The sequence below is a fragment of the Anomaloglossus baeobatrachus genome, chromosome 4 (assembly GCF_048569485.1).
Source record: "Anomaloglossus baeobatrachus isolate aAnoBae1 chromosome 4, aAnoBae1.hap1, whole genome shotgun sequence".
Classification (NCBI taxonomy): Eukaryota; Metazoa; Chordata; class Amphibia; order Anura; family Aromobatidae; genus Anomaloglossus; species Anomaloglossus baeobatrachus.
Window position 1 is genome coordinate 245,360,786 of NC_134356.1, and position 19,756 is coordinate 245,380,541.

Below are 19,756 nucleotides of genomic sequence, written 5' to 3' on the forward strand. Positions count from 1 at the left end.
GGAGGGCTTATATTTAAGCCTTGCTGAAAATCCCTGCTAGGGTTTATTTTTGGGGGGAGGGCTCATTTTTTGGAAAAACAGAGTATGACATCAGGCGGGTTGCCCAGCACTATCTAAGGACTCCCCACGGGACAGACAGCCCAATACACCTGACCAACAATAAAGGGCCTAGCTGCATCCTGCATAAAAATGGAAAATATACAATAAAAAAAAAAGTATAAAAACGCAAGTTATTGCTCCATATTTTGGCCAAAACATGCAAACTCACAGACCCGCGTCAAGGGTACCCATATTTCCAAGTCGCTACACTAAATTCCAAAATTTACTTGCAGATTAACCCTATATCTGCAGGTAAATAGCATTATCCAAGGTAACAGGTTGCCTTAAATCTAACTTTACAGGACATGGTAGAAAATTTCTATTCGGCCAATCACAAGCTGCAAATTAGCCAGTGTTTAGCTGAGCGGTATTTCCTCTGCACTGAGACGTGAGTAAGGAGAAGAGGCTGCTGGGGACATAGGAGGCATAGAGAGATCAGTGAGGTCTACTTTTTTTTCTTTCCCCATCTTTAAACAACTCAAAATTATTCACTTTAACACTTTATTTGGAATTAGAACTATTTGTAAAAATAGTTATGGAAAAAGCCTCTCACACAAAAGGATGTAATGTGACAACGCACCGCGGACGATGCACCCTTTAAGAACAGGCGGTGAAATAAATTAAGAGTTGCCTTCAATTTTCTTCAGCAAGTATTCCATTTGTGCATTGAAGTTGGGCTGTCCTTTCTTTGTTTTTGAGCTTAAAACTTTGAAGGTTTCCATTTTCCTTTGTTTGTAAAGTTTGATAGCTTCTTCTTTTTTCTTCATGTTGTTCTCTGCCTCCTGAGGCAAAAAAAAAAAAAAAATCATTAGCAGGTAAAAATAACACGTGAATATCAACTTTGTAACTCTTAATTTGGTAAGCTTACCAGGTCACCAGGATTTTCCCTTATGAGCTGCGGCCACCACCAGTGAGCTCTTATATACAGCTATCTAGGACACTGTATATAAGAGCCCAGGTCAATCTGTAGAATGTAAAAAAAAAAAACCCACACATACTCACCTAGCTTGCGGTCTGGTCTAATTGGTGTCGATGCTCTCGGTCCGGCACCTCCTCTCTGCTGTGATTGCCATCCTCCTGCCCACCCCGGGTGCATGAAGTGGCCTGCGTCACTCACAGAGAGGCCTTCATTGTGTTCCTGCACATGGGCACTTTGATCTACACTACTGAGGGCAGAGCAAAGTACAGTGGAACCTTGGTTAACGAGAATAATCCGTTCTGGGAGTGTGCTTGTAAACACACACACACACACACACACACACACACCTTACATCGCCGGCCTCCTGGATCTTTTAGTTCGTCACTACAAGATGTGTATCGGGTAACCATCACGACGAGGGAGGACCTTCCGCTACCAGAGCGCTGACGTCAAAGGCAAAAGACGCTTGCCTCTGATTGGTCAGCGCGCTACGTTTGTGTAGCATAGAACCATGAGGCTGGTGGTGGATTGTAAGGTAAGGTGAGCATAATATGTGTGTGCGTTTGTGTAGACTGCAAGAGCGGGTTAGAGCGCGGTGGATGTACGGAACCGGAAGTGTGTGCGGTGAGTATTTGCTCGTACAGCAAAGCTTTCTCGTAAAGTGAGTTACAAATTTACAGCAAGCTTTGCTTGTATAGCGGAATAGTCGCTAACTGGGTTACGCGTTAAGCGAGGTTCCACTGTACTGTAATATGCAGGAGGGAAGAAAGGTCAAAGACCTTCAAAAGGGAACCTGTTATCAGATACATCTACTACAAAATAATGCCATTGATGTAAAGGCGTTGTAATGCTGATTACATACATACCTTTACTTTAGATTTTAGAGGAATGTATTGCATTGTTATGGCAACTCTCATACAGCTTTGCTACCTCTTTCCTATTCCCAGCCTTCTACCTCCCTTCAGTGGTTGACAGGTCACTCTTCTTGCAGAAACCTTCTCCTGGCCCAGATCTAGTGCAAACCCTATTATACCCCAGGATGGTGCAAGTGCAGTAAAGTCCTGTATAGTCTGACGATCGTATCAAACACTGACTGTCTACTTTAACTGCAGCTTATTCCCAATCTGGTCGTCCTAGTGAAGAGGACACTCAGTGCCTGGTGTGATCTATGCAGATCGTGCCAGACACCAACAGTGTATAAGGACCTACTGTGCATGCACCAGGTCATGGAATGGCGGTAATTGCACTAGGGCTCAGGCTGGAGAGGCAGGAAGCAGGGAATAGTGAAGAGGGGCAGTAAAGTGGTAAGTGCATTGTCCACCCACATTTGGCTCATTTACATAACAAGTCAATAATAAGTTACTCTAAAGCATATAAATAGATTTCTAAAATAAAGGTATGGGTGTAATAGACATTACTGGATGACAAGTTCTCTTTAAAAAGAAGAAGATTTTTGTGTACTCGTTATATCTCTCTCTTTCTCGGAGCCTTCATTGGGGGACACAGGAAACCACGGGGGTGCATGTTGTTGGCACTAGGAGAAAAAAGCCAGCTCCTCCCCCAGCAGCATACACTCACCAGACCCTTACCTTCCAAGACAATCACCTCTATTGGGGCCCTCTTAGACTGTCGGCTGATCCAGTCAATGTGGGTAGGATCACCCGACATTAAATTTAATGTGTATTGGTGTAAATGGGGGAGGCTTTAGCGTGAGACAGAACTGCTGGTTCTGTACTAGGACTGTTCACAACACTTTCCACTATCTGGATAGTATACACTACTTTACCACAAAGAAGGCTAAGGAATAACAACTAAGGTCATTGGTGACCAAGGCCACTGCACGAAATGTGTGACAGGCACCTGTTAAGTGATGTACAGCTTTTTTTTTGTCCAACTCACAAATTAATATTTAGTTCAGGGACTCATCAGGGTCTCCAAGGGTGAGTCTACAGTGAGCGGGGGAGCCATTTGCGCATCTTAGGGCACCGACCTCCACGGCAAGGTAGCATGAGATCTTAGGGGCAACCGTAGGGGCCTTTAGGTTTGCCATATATCCTCACTTAGTCCACTTTAAAATCGGTCCTGTCCGGTTACTTTATCTAATCTATTTACTGGAGGGCTCAAAATCGTGTTAAAAACGCAAAAAAAATTGACATGCTGCATCTTGAAAAACGCAGCCAAGATGAAGCCAAAAAAAAAAAAAAGATGCCCAGTGTGGACAGCAATATAGAAAACTCATAGACTTTGCTGGGAGAAGGAAATGCATGCATCTAGACATCTTTATGACCTCAAAAACGCACCAAAAGAAGCCCTGTGTGAACTTAGCCATATACTCCATCATCACCGTACCGAAGAGACCATGTAAGCCATGTGGATCTCTGCATTGTGGTTTCACCTGGGACAGCCTCATTCTGCATACACATATTGAGATCCTGTAGATGGCTACACTATGCACTGTGCCTACAATATGTGTCCATCTGCTTTTCTCTGACATGGAAAATAAATCAGCTGCCATTAGACATAGACAAGCACATCTGGGGTCACACACAATGAAAGGGCAGGCCGCAGGTTCTGCACCTCTAAAGGCCCCTTTACACACAGACTTTCAGCGATCCCAACCTGGCTGGGATCGCTACAAAGTCTGAGTCTCTGGTGAGCTGTCAAACAGGCAAACCTGGCCAACGACGCAACAGCGATCCGGACCTGCAGAACGACCTAGCTAGTCAAACACTGGAAACGAGTGATGTGTCACAATATCTGTCAATCACTATTCTCTGTCAGTCGGTCTCTCCCTCTCGGTCTCTATTCTCTCTCTGTCGGTCCGTCACTATCTCTGTCCCTCTCTCAGTGTGTCGGTCATTTTCCCCTCCTCTCTCATACTCACCGATCCCCGATGCGGCTATGCACGGCATTCACACTGCTGTGGCGGCTTTTACTATTTTGAAAAAGCCGGCCGCTCATTAAACAATTTCGTATTCCCTACTTTCCCCGCCCACAGGCGCCTATGATTGGTTGCAGTGAGACACGCCCCCACGCTGAGTGACAGGTGTCTCACTGCACCCAATCACAGCAGCCGGTGGGCATGTCACTATGGAGTATAGAAATAAATAAATAATTAAAAAAAAACGGCGTGCGGTCCTTCAAATTTAATACCAGCCAGATAAAGCCATACGGCTGAAGGCTGGTATTCTCAGGATGGGGAGCCCCACGTTATGGGGAGCCCCCCAGCCTAACAATATCAGTCAGCAGCTGCCCAGAATTGCCGCATACATTATATGCGACAGTTCTGGGACTGTACCCGGCTCTTCCCGATTTGCCCTGGTGTGTTGGCAAATTGGGGTAATAAGGAGTTATTGGCAGCCCATAGCTGCCAATAAGTCCTAGACTAATCATGTCAGGCGTCTCCCCGAGATTCCTTCCATGATTAATCTGTAAATTACAGTAAAAAACACACAACTGAAAAAAATCATTTATTAGAAATAAAAAACACAAACACATTCCCTCATCACCAATTTAATCAGCCCCAAAAAGCCCTCCTTGTCCGGCGTAATCCATGGACCTCCAGCGTCGCTTCCAGCTGTGCTGCATGGAGGTGACAGGAGCAGCAGAAGACACCGCCGCTCCTGTCACCTCCACGCAGCTAATGAAGACAGCCGCGCGATCAGCTGAGCTGTCACTGAGGTTACCCACTGTCACTGAATCCAGCGGTGGATGCAGCGGTGGCCGCGGGTAACCTCAGTGACAGCTCAGCTGATCGCGCTACTCACCTCAGTTGCTGCGTGGAGCTGACCGGAGCGGCGGTGAGTAGCGCGATCAGCTGAGCTGTCACTGAGGTTACCCGCGGCCACCGCTGCATCCACCGCTGGATCCAGTGACAGTGGGTAACCTCAGTGACAGCACAGCTGATCACGCGGCTGTCTTCATTTGCTGCGTGGAGGTGACCGGAGCGGCGGTGTATTCTCCTGCTCCTGTCACCTCCATGCAGCAGAGCTGGATGCGACGCTGGACCATCCTGGATTACGCCGGACATGGAGGGCTTTTTGGGGCTGATTAAATTGGTAATGAGGGAATTTGTTTGTTTTTTATTTCTAATAAAGGATTTTTCGGGTGTGTGTGTTTATTTACTGTAATATACAGATTAATCATGGAAGGTATCTCGGGGAGACGCCTGACATGATTAATCTAGGACTTATTGGCAGCTATGGGCTGCCAATAACTCCTTATTACCCCGATTTGCCAACGCACCAGGGCAAATCGGGAAGAGCCGGGTACAGTCCCAGAACTGTCGCATCTAATGTATGCGGCAATTCTGGGCGGCTGCTGACTGATATTGTTAGGCTGGGGGGCTCCCCATAACGTGGCGCTCCCCATCCTGAGAATACCAGCCTTCAGCCGTATGGCTTTATCTGGCTGGTATTAAATTTGGGGGGAACCGCACGCCGGTTCTTTTAATTATTTATTTATTTCTATACTCCATAGTGACACGCCCACCGGCTGCTGTGATTGGGTGCAGTGAGACACCTGTCACTCAGCGTGGGGGCGTGTCTCACTGCAACCAATCATAGGCGCCTGTGGGCGGGGAAAGTAGGGAATACGAAATTGTTTAATGAGCGGCCGGCTTTTTCAAAATAGTAAAAGCCGCCGCAGCAGTGTGAATGCCGTGCAGCGCCAGCGCCGGGGATTGGTGAGTATGAGAGAGGAGGGGAAAATGACCGACACACTGTGAGAGAGGGACAGAGATAGTGACGGACCGACAGAGAGAGAATAGAGACCGAGAGGGCGAGACCGACTGACAGAATAGTGATTGACAGATATTGTGACACATCACTCGTTTCCAGTGTTTTAAGTCCCCTTTGCTGCACAGCAGGAAACAAAGGACCAAAGAATGGTCCTGAACGATTTGTAGCGATCAGCAACTTCACAGCAGGGGCCAGGTCGCTGATGTGTTTCACACACTGCAATTTCGCTGGGGAGGTCGCTATTACGTCACAAAACCGGTGACGTTACAGCAATGTCGTTTGCGATGTTGCAGTGTGTAAAGCCACCTTTAGCCAAATGGATAGGTCAGGAGATTGTAGCTTTTTGTGATCTACTGGTTAAACAGATTATGAGAGGAGATAGCAGCTGCAAGGGAAAAGAAGGGAATTTTGTTTACTTACCGTAAATTCCTTTTCTTCTAGCTCCAATTGGGAGACCCAGACAATTGGGTGTATAGCTATGCCTCCGGAGGCCACACAAAGTATTACACTAAAAGAGTAACGCCCCTCCCCTTCTGCCTATACACCCCCCGTGCTCACGGGCTCCTCAGTTTTGGTGCAAAAGCAAGAAGGAGGAAAAATTATAAATTGGTTTAAAGTAAATTCAATCCGAAGAAATATCGGAGAACTGAAACCATTCAACATGAACAACATGTGTACACAATAAACAGGGGCGGGTGCTGGGTCTCCCAATTGGAGCTAGAAGAAAAGGAATTTACGGTAAGTAAACAAAATTCCCTTCTTCTTTGTCGCTCCATTGGGAGACCCAGACAATTGGGACATCCAAAAGCAGTCCCTGGGTGGGTAAATAATACCTCATAATAGAGCCGTAACGGCTCCGTCCTACAGGTGGGCAACCGCCGCCTGAAGGACTCGCCTACCTAGGCTGGCATCTGCCGAAGCATAGGTATGCACCTGATAGTGTTTCGTGAAAGTGTGCAGGCTCGACCAGGTAGCTGCCTGACACACCTGCTGAGCCGTAGCCTGGTGCCGCAAGGCCCAGGACGCTCCCACGGCCCTGGTAGAATGGGCCTTCAGCCCTGAGGGAACCGGAAGCCCCGAGGAACGATAAGCTTCGAGAATTGGTTCCTTGATCCACCGAGCCAGGGTTGATTTGGAAGCTTGTGTCCCTTTACGCTGGCCAGCGACAAGGACAAAGTGCATCCGAGCGGCGCAGGGGCGCCGTACGAGAAATGTAGAGTCTGAGTGCTCTCACCAGATCTAACAAGTGCAAATCCTTTTCACATTGGTGAACTGGATGAGGACAAAAAGAGGGTAAGGAGATATCCTGATTGAGATGAAAGGGGGATACCACCTTAGGGAGAAATTCCGGAACCGGACGCAGAACCACCTTGTCCTGGTGAAACACCAGGAAAGGGGCTTTGCACGACAACGCTGCTAGCTCAGACACTCTCCGAAGTGAAGTGACTGCTACTAGGAAAACCACTTTCTGCGAAAGGCGTGCGAGAGAAATATCCCTCATTGGCTCGAACGGTGGTTTCTGAAGAACCATCAGCACCCTGTTCAGATCCCAGGGTTCTAACGGACGCTTGTAAGGAGGGACGATGTGACAAACCCCCTGCAGGAACGTGCGTACCTGTGGAAGTCTGGCTAGGCGCTTCTGAAAAAACACAGAGAGCGCAGAGACTTGTCCCTTAAGGGAGCCGAGCGACAAACCCTTTTCCAATCCGGATTGAAGGAAGGACAGAAAAGTGGGCAAGGCAAATGGCCAGGGAGAAAAACCCTGAGCAGAGCACCACGACAGGAATATTTTCCACGTCCTGTGGTAGATCTTGGCGGACGCTGGTTTCCTAGCCTGTCTCATAGTGGCAATGACCTCTTGAGATAACCCTGAAGACGCTAGGATCCAGGACTCAATGGCCACACAGTCAGGTTGAGGGCCGCAGAATTCAGATGGAAAAACGGCCCTTGAGACAGCAAGTCTGGTCGGTCTGGTAGTGCCCACGGTTGGCCGACCGTGAGATGCCACAGATCCGGGTACCACGACCTCCTCGGCCAGTCTGGAGCGACGAGGATGGCGCGGCGGCAGTTGGCCCTGATCTTGCGTAACACTCTGGGCAACAGTGCCAGAGGAGGAAACACATAAGGGAGTTGAAATTGCGACCAATCCTGAACTAAGGCGTCTGCCGCCAGAGCTCTGTGATCTTGAGACCGTGCCATGAATGTCGGGACCTTGTTGTTGTGCCGGGACGCCATTAGGTCGACGTCCGGCATGCCCCAGCGGCAACAGATCTCCTGAAACACGTCCGGGTGAAGGGACCATTCCCCTGCGTCCATGCCCTGGCGACTGAGAAAGTCTGCTTCCCAGTTTTCTACGCCCGGGATGTGAACTGCGGATATGGTGGAGGCTGTGGCTTCCACCCACAGCAGAATCCGCCGGACTTCCTGGAAGGCTTGCCGACTGCGTGTCCCGCCTTGGTGGTTGATGTATGCCACCGCTGTGGAGTTGTCCGACTGAATTCGGATCTGTTTGCCTTCCAGCCACGGCTGGAACGCCTTTAGGGCAAGATACACTGCCCTTATCTCCAGAACATTGATCTGAAGGGAGGACTCTGAGTCCAAGTACCCTGAGCCCTGTGGTGGAGAAAGACCGCTCCCCACCCTGAAAGGCTCGCGTCCGTCGTGACCACCGCCCAGGATGGGGGCAGGAAGGATTTCCCCTTCGACAGAGAAGTGGGGAGAAGCCACCACTGAAGGGAAGCTTTGGCTGCCCGAGAAAGGGAGACGTTCCTGTCGAGGGACGTCGACTTCCTGTCCCATTTGCGGAGAATGTCCCATTGAAGTGGGCGCAGATGAAACTGCGCAAAAGGAACTGCCTCCATTGCTGCCACCATCTTCCCTAGGAAGTGCATGAGGCGCCTCAGGGGGTGTGACTGACCTTGAAGGAGAGATTGCACCCCTGTCTGTAGTGAACGCTGTTTGTTCAGCGGAAGCTTCACTATCGCTGAGAGAGTATGAAACTCCATGCCAAGATATGTCAGTGATTGGGCCGGTGTCAGATTTGACTTTGGAAAATTGATGATCCACCCGAAACTCTGGAGAGTTTCCAGAGCAATGTTCAGGCTGTGTTGGCATGCCCCTTGAGAGGGTGCCTTGACAAGTAGATCGTCTAAGTAAGGGATCACCGAGTGTCCCTGAGAGTGTAGGATTGCCACCACTGTTGCCATAACCTTGGTGAAGACCCGTGGGGCTGTTGCCAGTCCGAAAGGCAGTGCCACGAACTGAAGGTGTTCGTCCCCTATGGCGAAACGCAGGAAGCGCTGATGCTCTGGTGCAATCGGTACGTGGAGATAAGCATCTTTGATGTCGATTGATGCCAGGAAATCTCCTTGGGACATTGAGGCGATGACGGAGCGGAGCGATTCCATCCGGAACCGCCTGGTTTTCACATGCTTGTTGAGCAGTTTTAGGTCCAGAACGGGACGGAAGGATCCGTCCTTTTTTGGCACCACGAACAAGTTGGAGTAAAAACCGTGACCCCGTTGCTGAAGAGGAACAGGGATCACCACTCCTTCCGCCTTCAGAGTGCACACTGCCTGCAGAAGAGCCTCGGCTCTGTCGGGGGGCGGAGATGTTCTGAAGAAACGAGTCGGAGGACGAGAGCTGAACTCTATCCTGTAACCTTGAGATAGAATGTCTCTCACCCATCGGTCTTTTACTTGTGGCAGCCAGGCGTCGCAAAAGCAGGAGAGCCTGCCACCGACCGAGGATGCGGTTTGAGGAGGCCGAAAGTCATGAGGAGGCCGCTTTGGGAGCGGTTCCTCCGGCGGTCTTTTTAGGACGTGACTTAGACCGCCATGCATCGGAGTTCCTCTGACCTTTCTGAGGCCTTTTGGACGAGGAAAATTGAGACCTGCCCGCGGTCCGAAAGGACCGAAACCTCGATTGTACCTTCCGTGGTTGAGGTCTGTTTGGTTTGGACTGGGGTAAGGATGAATCCTTTCCCTTGGATTGTTTAATGATTTCATCCAATCGCTCACCAAACAAGCGGTCGCCAGACAATGGCAAACCGGTTAAGAACTTTTTGGAAGCAGAGTCTGCCTTCCATTCACGTAGCCACATGGCCCTGCGGAGTACCACCGAATTGGCGGATGCCACCGCCGTACGGCTCGCCGAGTCCAGAATAGCATTAATGGCGTAGGACGCAAACGCCGACGCCTGAGTGGTTAAGGACACCACTTGCGGGGCAGATGTACGTGTTACTGCATTAATCTGCGCCTGACAAGCTGAGATAGCTTGGAGTGCCCATACGGCTGCGAATGCTGGAGCAAAAGACGCGCCGATAGCTTCATAGATGGATTTCAACCATAGTTCCATCTGTCTGTCAGTGGCATCTTTGAGTGAAGCCCCATCTTCCACTGCAACTATGGATCTAGCCGCCAGTCTGGAGATTGGAGGATCCACCTTAGGACACTGAGTCCAGCCCTTGACAACCTCGGGGGGGAAGGGATAACGTGTGTCCTTAAGGCGCTTGGAAAAATGCTTGTCTGGACAGTCTCGGTTTTTCTGGATTGCCTCTCTGAAGTCAGAGTGATCCAGAAACATATTTAATGTACGCTTGGGAAACCTGAAACGGAATTTCTCCTGAGAAGCAGACTCCTCAATTGGAGGAGCTGGGGGAGAAATATCCAACACCTGATTGATGGTCGCTATAAGGTCATTCACTACTGCGTCACCTTCAGGTGTATCTAGGTTGAGAGCGGCTTCAGGATCAGAATCCTGATCTGATACCTCCGCTTCATCCTCCAGAGAGTCCCCCTGCTGGGACCCTGAACAGTGTGATGAAGTGGAGGGAATTTCCCAGCGACCCCGCTTGGGCGGCCTGGGACTGCGGTCCGTGTCAGAGACCTCACCCTGGGACCTATGGGTTACCCCAGGGGCACTTTGCTGTACCAATTGAGGGGGACCAGGGGTCAAGGATTGAACAGTGCCCGGGGCTTGAATCACCGGTCTGGACTGTAAGGCTTCCAGTATTTTAGCAGACCATTTATCCATACTCTCAGACAGTTTGTCAGCAAAGGCTGCAAACTCCGTCCCTGTCACCTGGACAGTGGTAGCAGGTGGTTCCACCTGGGCCACCAGTCGCAGAGGCTCCGGCTGAGTAAGTGCCACAGGGGCCGAGCATTGCACACAATGAGGGTCAGTGGAACCTGCCGGTAGTACAGCTGTACAAGAGGTACAGGTTGCAAAGTACGCCTGTGCTTTGGCACCCTTGCTTTTTGCGGATGACATGTTTTCTCCTCTGAGAACAACCAGGAGGGTATATAGCCAAAAATCAGCAGAGCGACCGTACAGTGCAAATGTATAGCATATATATATATATATATATATATATATATATATATATATATATATATATATATATATATATATATATATATATATATATATATATATATATATATATATATATATATATACACACACACACACACACACACACACACACACACTTCGGCACTCAGTGGGGCCAGCACCACAGGTGCTGCTTACCGACCGCTCAGAGCGGTTGTGTGATCACCAGATTCCCTGCCTGGGTCTCCCTGTGTTGTCTCTCCTCTCCAGCGTCTGAATCGCTGACAGGAATGGCTGCCGGCGTTCTGTGGGGAGGAGGGGACCGTGGGCGTGCCCAAGAAAAGTGCGGGAATCTAGTGCCCCAGTGTACTGAGTGAGGAGGGGGGAGGATACTAATGTATGCTCCAGCCCTCAGCGCTGACGATCTGTGCAGCGTCCCGCCCTTCCCCTGACTGGCAGGCCTGTGGGCGGGAATATACGACACTAGGCCGCAGAAGCCGGGGACTAAAGTTATAAGCGCGGCCGCGCGGTAGTCCCCGGCGCACTAACACACCCAGCAGTGCTGTAATGTGTATGGCACAAGCGCTCCATGCGCGGTCCCCACGGGGACACAGAGTACCTCATAGTAGCAGGGCCTTGTCCCTGACGATACCCAGCTCCTATCCAGCAGATTCCCAGGGACTGCGGAGGGAGCACGGTCCCAGTGCCTGGAGACCGATCCGGATCCCACTTCACCCAGGGCCCATGAAGGGATGGGGAAGGAAAACAGCATGTGGCTCCTGCCTGTGTACCCGCAATGGGTACCTCAACCTTAACAACACCGCCGACAAAGTGGGGTGAGAAGGGAGCATGCTGGGGGCCCTGTTATGGGCCCTCTTTTCTTCCATCCGACCTAGTCAGCAGCTGCTGCTGACCAAGCTGTGGAGCTATGCGTGGATGTCTGCCTCCTTCGCACAAAGCATAAAAACTGAGGAGCCCGTGAGCACGGGGGGTGTATAGGCAGAAGGGGAGGGGCGTTACACTTTTAGTGTAATACTTTGTGTGGCCTCCGGAGGCATAGCTATACACCCAATTGTCTGGGTCTCCCAATGGAGCGACAAAGAAATGCAGGAATAAAAATAGAAGTAAAACCTTTCATCCACAGTGGGAGCAACAAACAGCGATAAAGTAGGTCCAATTGTCACTGATCTGATATTGATAGCCATCCCAAGAATAGGTCATCAATAGATAAGCCAGGGACAAAATCTTTAACCCCTTGATGACTGGCCATTTTCAAGCAGAGCGTTTTGCAAGACAAACAAAGCTTTTTCCAAATTTGTAACTTGGTTTAAGAGCAATGCTTTGCAAGAACAGCAAATACTCGCCATGCTCACTTCTGGTTCCATCCTTTCACCGCACTCTCCCCACTTTGGAGGTAACTTTCTGTACATATGTACTGTATACAGTATGCCATTATATAGTGCAGTAAATACTATATAGCTTGACTAGCAATTTCCATTTATGGATATGGTATTGTACTCTGATACCCAGCACATTGCTTGTACTGTACCTCCCGCACACCAACAATTCTATTATAAGCTAATGTGCAGTTTAATTTGTTTTATATGTTTACTGCACAGTATTTTGTATTAGTGTACTGTAATAAGTTTGTATAAATACAGTAAATATTTTTGGGTTGTGGAACAAATTGACTGTGTTTCAGTTATTTCCTATGGGAAAATTCCCTTTGATATAAGAGTAACTTGGTTTAAGAGCACAGTCCTGGAACCAATTATGCTCGTAATCCAAGATTCCACTGTAATATATAATTTTTTAAGAATTTTTCTGTTGACATGGCCCACAAAAAAAAATAAAATAAAACAAAAACAATGCACTCATACACTGTTGATTGATGCTGCAAATATCTTCGCGAAATGAACATTGATTTAAATGGGCGATTCTGCATGCAATTTGTATGGTAACAAAAAATAAACAGGAAAAAAAAAAAAGGGGGGGAGGGGGGCGAAAATGTTATCCCATGATAAAGCCCCACGAGTAGTCCTGCTGGTCTCTGTTGATCTTCTGGCCACAATCAGGTGCCTACAGCAGTCGATCACTGGCCATGCATGGATGCTACCAGCACTGAGAACAGAGTTTGGCTGCAGCGGTCATGTGTAGTTAGTTGGCTCATCAGCACCAAGACAACAGTGGTACAGTAGAGGCAGGACATTAACCAGAAGGGTAGAAGTTATTTTAATACCTCCCCCATTTACAAGCCATTTTTTCACAAATCATGGACAATTACTTCAGTAATGTTTAAAAGCATCACTCCAGCGTTTTGTTTTTTCCTTCACCGCTCGAGTGGTGCTTTTAATCTAATCCCCTGCTCCCGGTCTTATACGGACCTTTCCCGAACTTCACCTTTTTTCAGCGCTGTGCCATCTTGTGACTTTAACTTCTGACTGGCTGGAAGTCAGAAGTTATGTCACAAGCTTCCAATGCAACTCTGAGAGCAAAAGCTCTCCTAGACTTGCATTGAGTTGTGACCTGCAGCTCGCTAACTGAAATACAGGAGCTGCCAGCAGCTAAGGAATCACAGCCAGGTGACCAACAGACACTGATAGCAGATGAACACGCTGGAGGGCGAGTATATGACTACTGTGGACTTTGATTTAAGCCACCACTATATCAGTAAAACAGAAGAAAAAGTCGAGTGTCCATACTTCTCTCTTCTTTGCACGCTCACGTTGCACCCGTTCATATTCTTCTTTTGCTTTGTCAATTGAAGTTTTCTTCCTGAATTTTTTCTTTGCTCTGCATAAAAAATAATTGTAAAGATTAAATCTTGTTTTTGTTGTTAGTTTTCTTGATATAACTATAGCATAACATGAAAAATAAAGCAGTGTTCTCCTTAATACCCTTACCCCCCCCTTAATCGGGCCAAGTTGAGATGGCCATAGTGAACTCGGGTCAGTCACGTTTCCAAGTTGTGCAGGTGACTGACTTCATGTGCTTATCCGCACAGCGTACAATAAGAGGTGCTGCCTGCTACTTACCTGCACTAGTCTGTAGATCAGATCAGACTAGACTAGTGCAGGGATTTTTTTCACACGCGCTTGTTGACGTCCATGTGAAAAATTGCTTCTGTGAACTAAGACAATGGGTAACCCAAGGTCTGTGTGCTGTCCAGTTTATAAATGGCAGCATGCAGAATGAAAATACATTCATCTGAATGTATCCTTAAAAGTGCACGAGAGACCAACGTTTTAGGCTATGTACACACGCTGAGTTTTTGGTTGCAGAAACTGCACCATGTGGCAGAAAAACACGTGTGTGTGTGTTTTGGTGTATTTTTTTTTTTTTGCCATGCGTTTTTTTTTTAGTGAAGTCATTGACTGGAAGGGCTAAAAAACGCAGGAATAAAAATGCTCCAACCATTGACATGCTGCTGCTTTTTTTTGCACCCAAAACTGCAAGGGATAAAGAAGCAATGTGCGCAGAGAACTTAGCAATTCTCATTGACTTTTCTGGGATAAGGACACATTTGGGCAACAAACTGCACCAAAAAAAGTAGATTTTGGGTACTTACCATAAAATCTCTTTCTTGGAGCCTTCATTGGGGGACACAGAGACCATGGGTTGTATGCTGCTGCCACTAGGAGGCGACACTAAGCAAAACAAGGAAAACTCCTCCTATGCAGTATACACCCACCAACTGGCAATCATTCCTCAGTTAGTGAGAAAGCAATAGGAGACAACAAGTAAAGAACGAACAATCTTACAGAAGTGAACATTAAACTCAACATTCAACAGTAACATATGTCCAACACAAGGGCGGGTGCTGTGTCCCCCAATGAAGGCTCCAAGAAAGAGATTTTACGGTAAGTACCCAAAATCTACTTTTCTTTATCGCCTCATTGGGGGACACAGAGACCATGGGACGTCCTAAAGCAGTCCCACGGGTGGTCTAATGTTACTCTCAGGGCTGACCTCGGTCCACTGCAGCCTGCAGAACTCGTCTACCGAGGCTCGCATCAGAGGATGCGAAAGTGTGGACCCTGTAGAACTTTGTGAAGGTGTGGAGCGAAGACCAGGTGGCCGCTTTGCGACGCTGGAGCGTGGTGACGGACCGTCCAAGAGGCTCCCACCGCCCTGGTGGAATGGGCCGTAATCCTGAGTGGGCGCGTTCTCCCTCTTACCCGGTAGGCTTCTAGCATGGCAGAGCGGATCCATCGCGCAATGGAGGACTTGGAGGCAGGTAGGCCTCTGCGCGGGCCGGATGGAAGCACAAATAGGGAATCCGACCGTCTGAAATGAAACGTCCTGGAAATGTACAGGCGGAGGGCTCTGACCAAGTCCAGCTTGTGGCGAAGAATCTCACGAGGGTGAGAAGGGTTCGGGCAGAAGGAGGGAAGAACAATGTCCTTGTTGAGATGGAAAGAGGAGACCACCTTGGGCAGAAAGGACGGAACCGGCCGGAGGACTACCTTATCCTGGTGGAAGACGAGATAGGGAGAGCGGCAGGAAAGCGCCGCTAGTTCAGATACCCGCCTGATTGACGTGATGGCAACTAAGAAGGCGACCTTCCAAGAAAGGAACGTTAGAGACACCTCCTGCATAGGTTCGAAGGGGGTATGCTGAAGAACGGACAGAACTAGGTTGAGGTCCCAGGGCTCCACAGGAGGCTGAACGGGGGGCACCGAATGAGCGGCCCCTTGGATGAATGTGCGAACTTGTGAGCGAGAGGCAATCCTCTTCTGGAAGAGAATGGAAAGAGCAGACACTTGCCCCTTGAGAGAGCCGAGTGCCAACCCTGCATCCAGACCAGACTGCAGGAAGGACAACAGAACTGGTAAGGAGAAGATCATGGCTGTAACCTGGTTATCTTAACACCAGCGGAAGTAGGCCTTCCACGTACGGTGGTAGATGCGGGAAGAGGAAGGCTTCCGTGCTTTAATCATTGTCTGGACGACCCTTTCTGAGAATCCCGAAGAAGTCAGTACTGTGGCTTCAACAGCCATGCCGTTAAATTGAGCGACTGTGAATTCTGGTGAAGAAAAGGTCCCTGAGTGAGAAGGTCCGGGACGTCTGGAAGTCTCCACGGAACGTCGGCGAGAAGGTGCACGAGTTCTGCGTACCACGGGCGACGGGGCCAATCTGGGGCCACGAGAATCACCAGTACGCCTTCCGATTTGATCTTCTTGACTAATTTGGGGATAAGCGGAAGCGGAGGAAAGAGGTACGGCAGAGAGAACTGCGACCAGGGAATCGCTAAGGCGTCCGTTGCGAGCACCAGTGGGTCTCTTGCTCTGGAGACGAACTGGGGCACCTTGTGATTCCACCTGGAGGCCAGGAGATCCACGTCGGGGGTCCCCCACCTGGAACAGATCTGCTGGAAGATTCTGGGATTGAAGGACCACTCTCCCGCGTCGAGTCCTTCTCGGCTGAGGAAGTCGGCGGCCCAATTGTCCACTCCCGGGATGTGGACCGCTGAGATCGCTGGGATGTTCTGTTCGGCCCAGTCCAGGATTTGAGATACCCCCTTCATCGCCGCTCGGCTGCGTGTTCCGCTCTGATGGTTTATGTAGGCCACAGTGGTCGCATTGTCGGACTGTACCCGAATTGGGTGTCCTAGAAGCAGGGACTGCCAGTGAAGAAGAGCCAGGCGAACTGATCTGAGTTCCAAGATGTTTATGGGAAGCTTGGTTTCCGGCTCGGTCCAGCGACCCTGAACTGTAAGGTCTTGTAATGTGGCTCCCCAGCCTAGCAGGCTGGCGTCTGTCGTGATGACCTTCCATCGAAGGGGAAGAAATGATCTCCCTTGGAGGATGAGGGGGGAGAGCGTTTCCACCATTCCAATGACTCTCTGACTCGAGGAGGGAGCGCGATTGGTCGATCCAGGGAGTGAAGAGACTTGTCCCATGTTGCTAGAAGGAGACCCTGAAGAGGGCGAGTATGGAACTGACTGTAGGGCAGCGCTTCCATTGACGCCACCATTTTTCCGAGAATGCTCATGCAGTACCGAAGAGAGCAACGGGGTGCGCGTTGGAGCTTCCAAATCCCCCTGAGGATAGCTGAGAGCTTGTCCTTGGGCAGAAGAACCTTCGCCTGTGCGGTGTCGAAGATCATGCCGAGGAATGAGATGCGTTGAGCCGGGATCAGAGATGACTTTGGTCTGTTGATCAACCAGCCGAGACGGTCTAGCGTATCCAGAGTGATGTTGAGGCTGTCGCGGCACTCCGACGCCGAGGGAGCCTTGATCAAAATGTCGTCCAGGTACGGGATGGCTAGAATTCCCCGGGTCCGAAGAATAGCCATGACAGTTGCCATCACCTTGGTGAAGACTCTGGGAGCTGTCGAGAGCCCAAATGGGAGAGCTGTGAATTGAAAGTGTTGGTCCTGAACCACGAAGCGTAAGAATCTCTGATGAGCTGGAAAGATCGGGATGTGGAGATAGGCGTCCTGGATGTCCACCGAACAAAGGAACTCCCTGGGTTCCATGGATGCTATCACTGAGCGCAGAGACTCCATGCGGAATTGACGGAGACGGACCCGCCGGTTGAGGCGCTTCAGGTCCAGAATGGGACGGACTGTGCCATTCTTCTTCGGGACAACGAAAAGGTTTGAATAAAAACCCCGAAATCAGTCTTGAGGGGGGACGGGGGTGATGACCCCAGAGTCTTGCATGGACAGGATGGCTGCGAAGAATCCCTTGGTGAGAGAGGGATCCTTGGGGGGTTTGGACTTGACGAAGCACGAGCGTGGGATAGAAGAAAACTCTATCTTGTAGCCGTGAGAGACGACGTCTCGGACCCAGGCGTCGTCTATCACGGAAAGCCACGCGCTTCTGAACATGCGGAGGCGACCGCTGACCCTGGATGAGGATCCGGGAGTGGGAGCCCAGTCATGCGGAAGAGAATCTGTTGGATCTGGAGGTCTTGGACTGCTGGCCACGGGAACGCCAGGAACGCCAGTGGGGTGTTGCCTTAAAGGAGGGCTTCCGTCTATCCTGACGTGCTGGCGACCGCTCCCGACGTGTGTTGGTGTTGGTAGAAATTGACGAAAGGGACTAAAGGGAAAAACCCGTCGTTTGGGGGGGGCACGGGGGGATCTTTCGTTGGGGAAGGAAGGTACTTTTGCCCCCAGTAGCCTCAGAGATGAACTTGTCCAGCTTTTCTCCGAAGAGTCTGGCACCAAAAAAGGGAAGACTGGAGAGAGAGTTTTTGGATGCCGAGTCCGCGTTCCACGCTTTAAGCCACAAGGCTCTGCGGATTGCAGTAATGTTGCCGGCTGCGGAAGCAGCAGAGTCGAGGGACGCAGCAACTAGATACTTTCCGGCATGTGCGATCTGATCTGCGAGATCTGCCAGCTCGGGTCTGGGAGCTTTAGCCAGGATACCACGCTGAAGGAGCTTTGCCCAGGCAGAGACAGCCTTGGAGACCCAGGTGGATGCAAAGGCTGGAGTGATGGCGTAGCCGGAGGCTTCAAAGGCCGACTTGGCTAAGGATTCTATGGTCCTGTCCAAGGGATCCTTAAGGGAGGCGCCATCAGAAAGCGGCAGGGTGGTACTGGATGAAAGTCGGGAGATCGGAGGATCCACTGAAGGAGACACCGACCACTTCTGAAGAAGTTCCGGTGGAAAGGGATAAAGGACCTGTGCCCGCTTGCGCCTCTGGAAACGCTTGTCGGGATGTTCCCACTGTCTAGAGAAAACGTCCTCAAATTCCCTATGGTTGCCAAAGCTTCTTGGCAGTTTCTTGGCCCTTTTGAAAGGGACAGATTGACTGGTAGGAGCCGGATCTACAACCTTCACCTCTAGGGTCTGGTTGACGGCAAAGACCAGACTGTCCATCATACTAGTCAGCTTGGAGATATGTTCAGAGTCCAGATCGGAGTCAGAATCAGGGTCCTGGTCCGAATCTGGGGCTGCCGCAGATGAGGTGGGAGATAGAGAGCGTATTGCTCTGGAGGCCATAGAGGGGCTAGGGGAGCTGGAGGATGACCCCGAGAAGGACCGCTTCCTAGACCTCCTGTGTGTTCTGCCCTGCCGGGCTGGTGGCGCTGCGGTCTCAGACTCGCTCTGGGTCACCAGGGGGACTCCAGAGGTGGAGGCGGGCAGACGCTCTATGGCTGAAACTAAGGTTTGAGATACCTTAGTTAGGTTATCCACGGACTGAGAGAGAGCTGTGGCCCACTCAGGTGTGGGGGCCGAGTCCTCGTTACGGGCGGTGGGGGGCTCCGTAGTAGTCATGCTAGGGGTGCTACAGGCTAGGCAGATGGGGGAGGACTGCCCTGAGGGAAACTTTTTTAGACAAGAGGTGCAGGCAAAGTGAAGTACTATGGCCTGTGGCTGAGAGCGGGTCGCTCTTGTGCTGGACATGGGACAGCAGAGAGAGAGAGAGAGAGAGAGAGAGAGAGAGAGAGAGAGAGAGAGAGAGAGAGAGAGAGAGAGAGAGAGAAGAAACAGAGCAGAGGATGCCAGGTGGATGGGTACTGGGGAAGGAGCTGCCTCCCAGTGGCAGAGCTTACCCAGATTCTGGCGTCCTGTGTGTGCTGGCGCTGTGTCCTGTCTGAAGCTGCAGGCTGAGGGAGCAGAGGTGGGGGCTCCGGGGAGCTGCAGGGTACGAGGTCGGAGGCTGCACCTGGAACGCTGCTGCTGCCGCACAGAGTGATCGCAGGGCTGTAA

General features: G+C 50.3%; 1 protein-coding gene across 1 annotated transcript in view; it reads right to left on the reverse strand.

Moving 5' to 3' along the window:
* Window positions 1-566: 566 nt before the first annotated feature.
* The window catches only part of CCDC59 (coiled-coil domain containing 59), a 33,373-nt gene continuing 14,183 nt past the window's right edge, over window positions 567-19,756 (reverse strand). The window contains exons 3-4 of the mRNA XM_075344776.1: window positions 13,794-13,884; window positions 567-881 (exon numbers count right to left, since the gene is read on the reverse strand). Of these exons, the coding sequence (XP_075200891.1) occupies window positions 720-881; window positions 13,794-13,884 (253 nt within the window). The 3' untranslated portion in view covers window positions 567-719. The remainder of the gene's footprint in view (window positions 882-13,793; window positions 13,885-19,756) is intronic.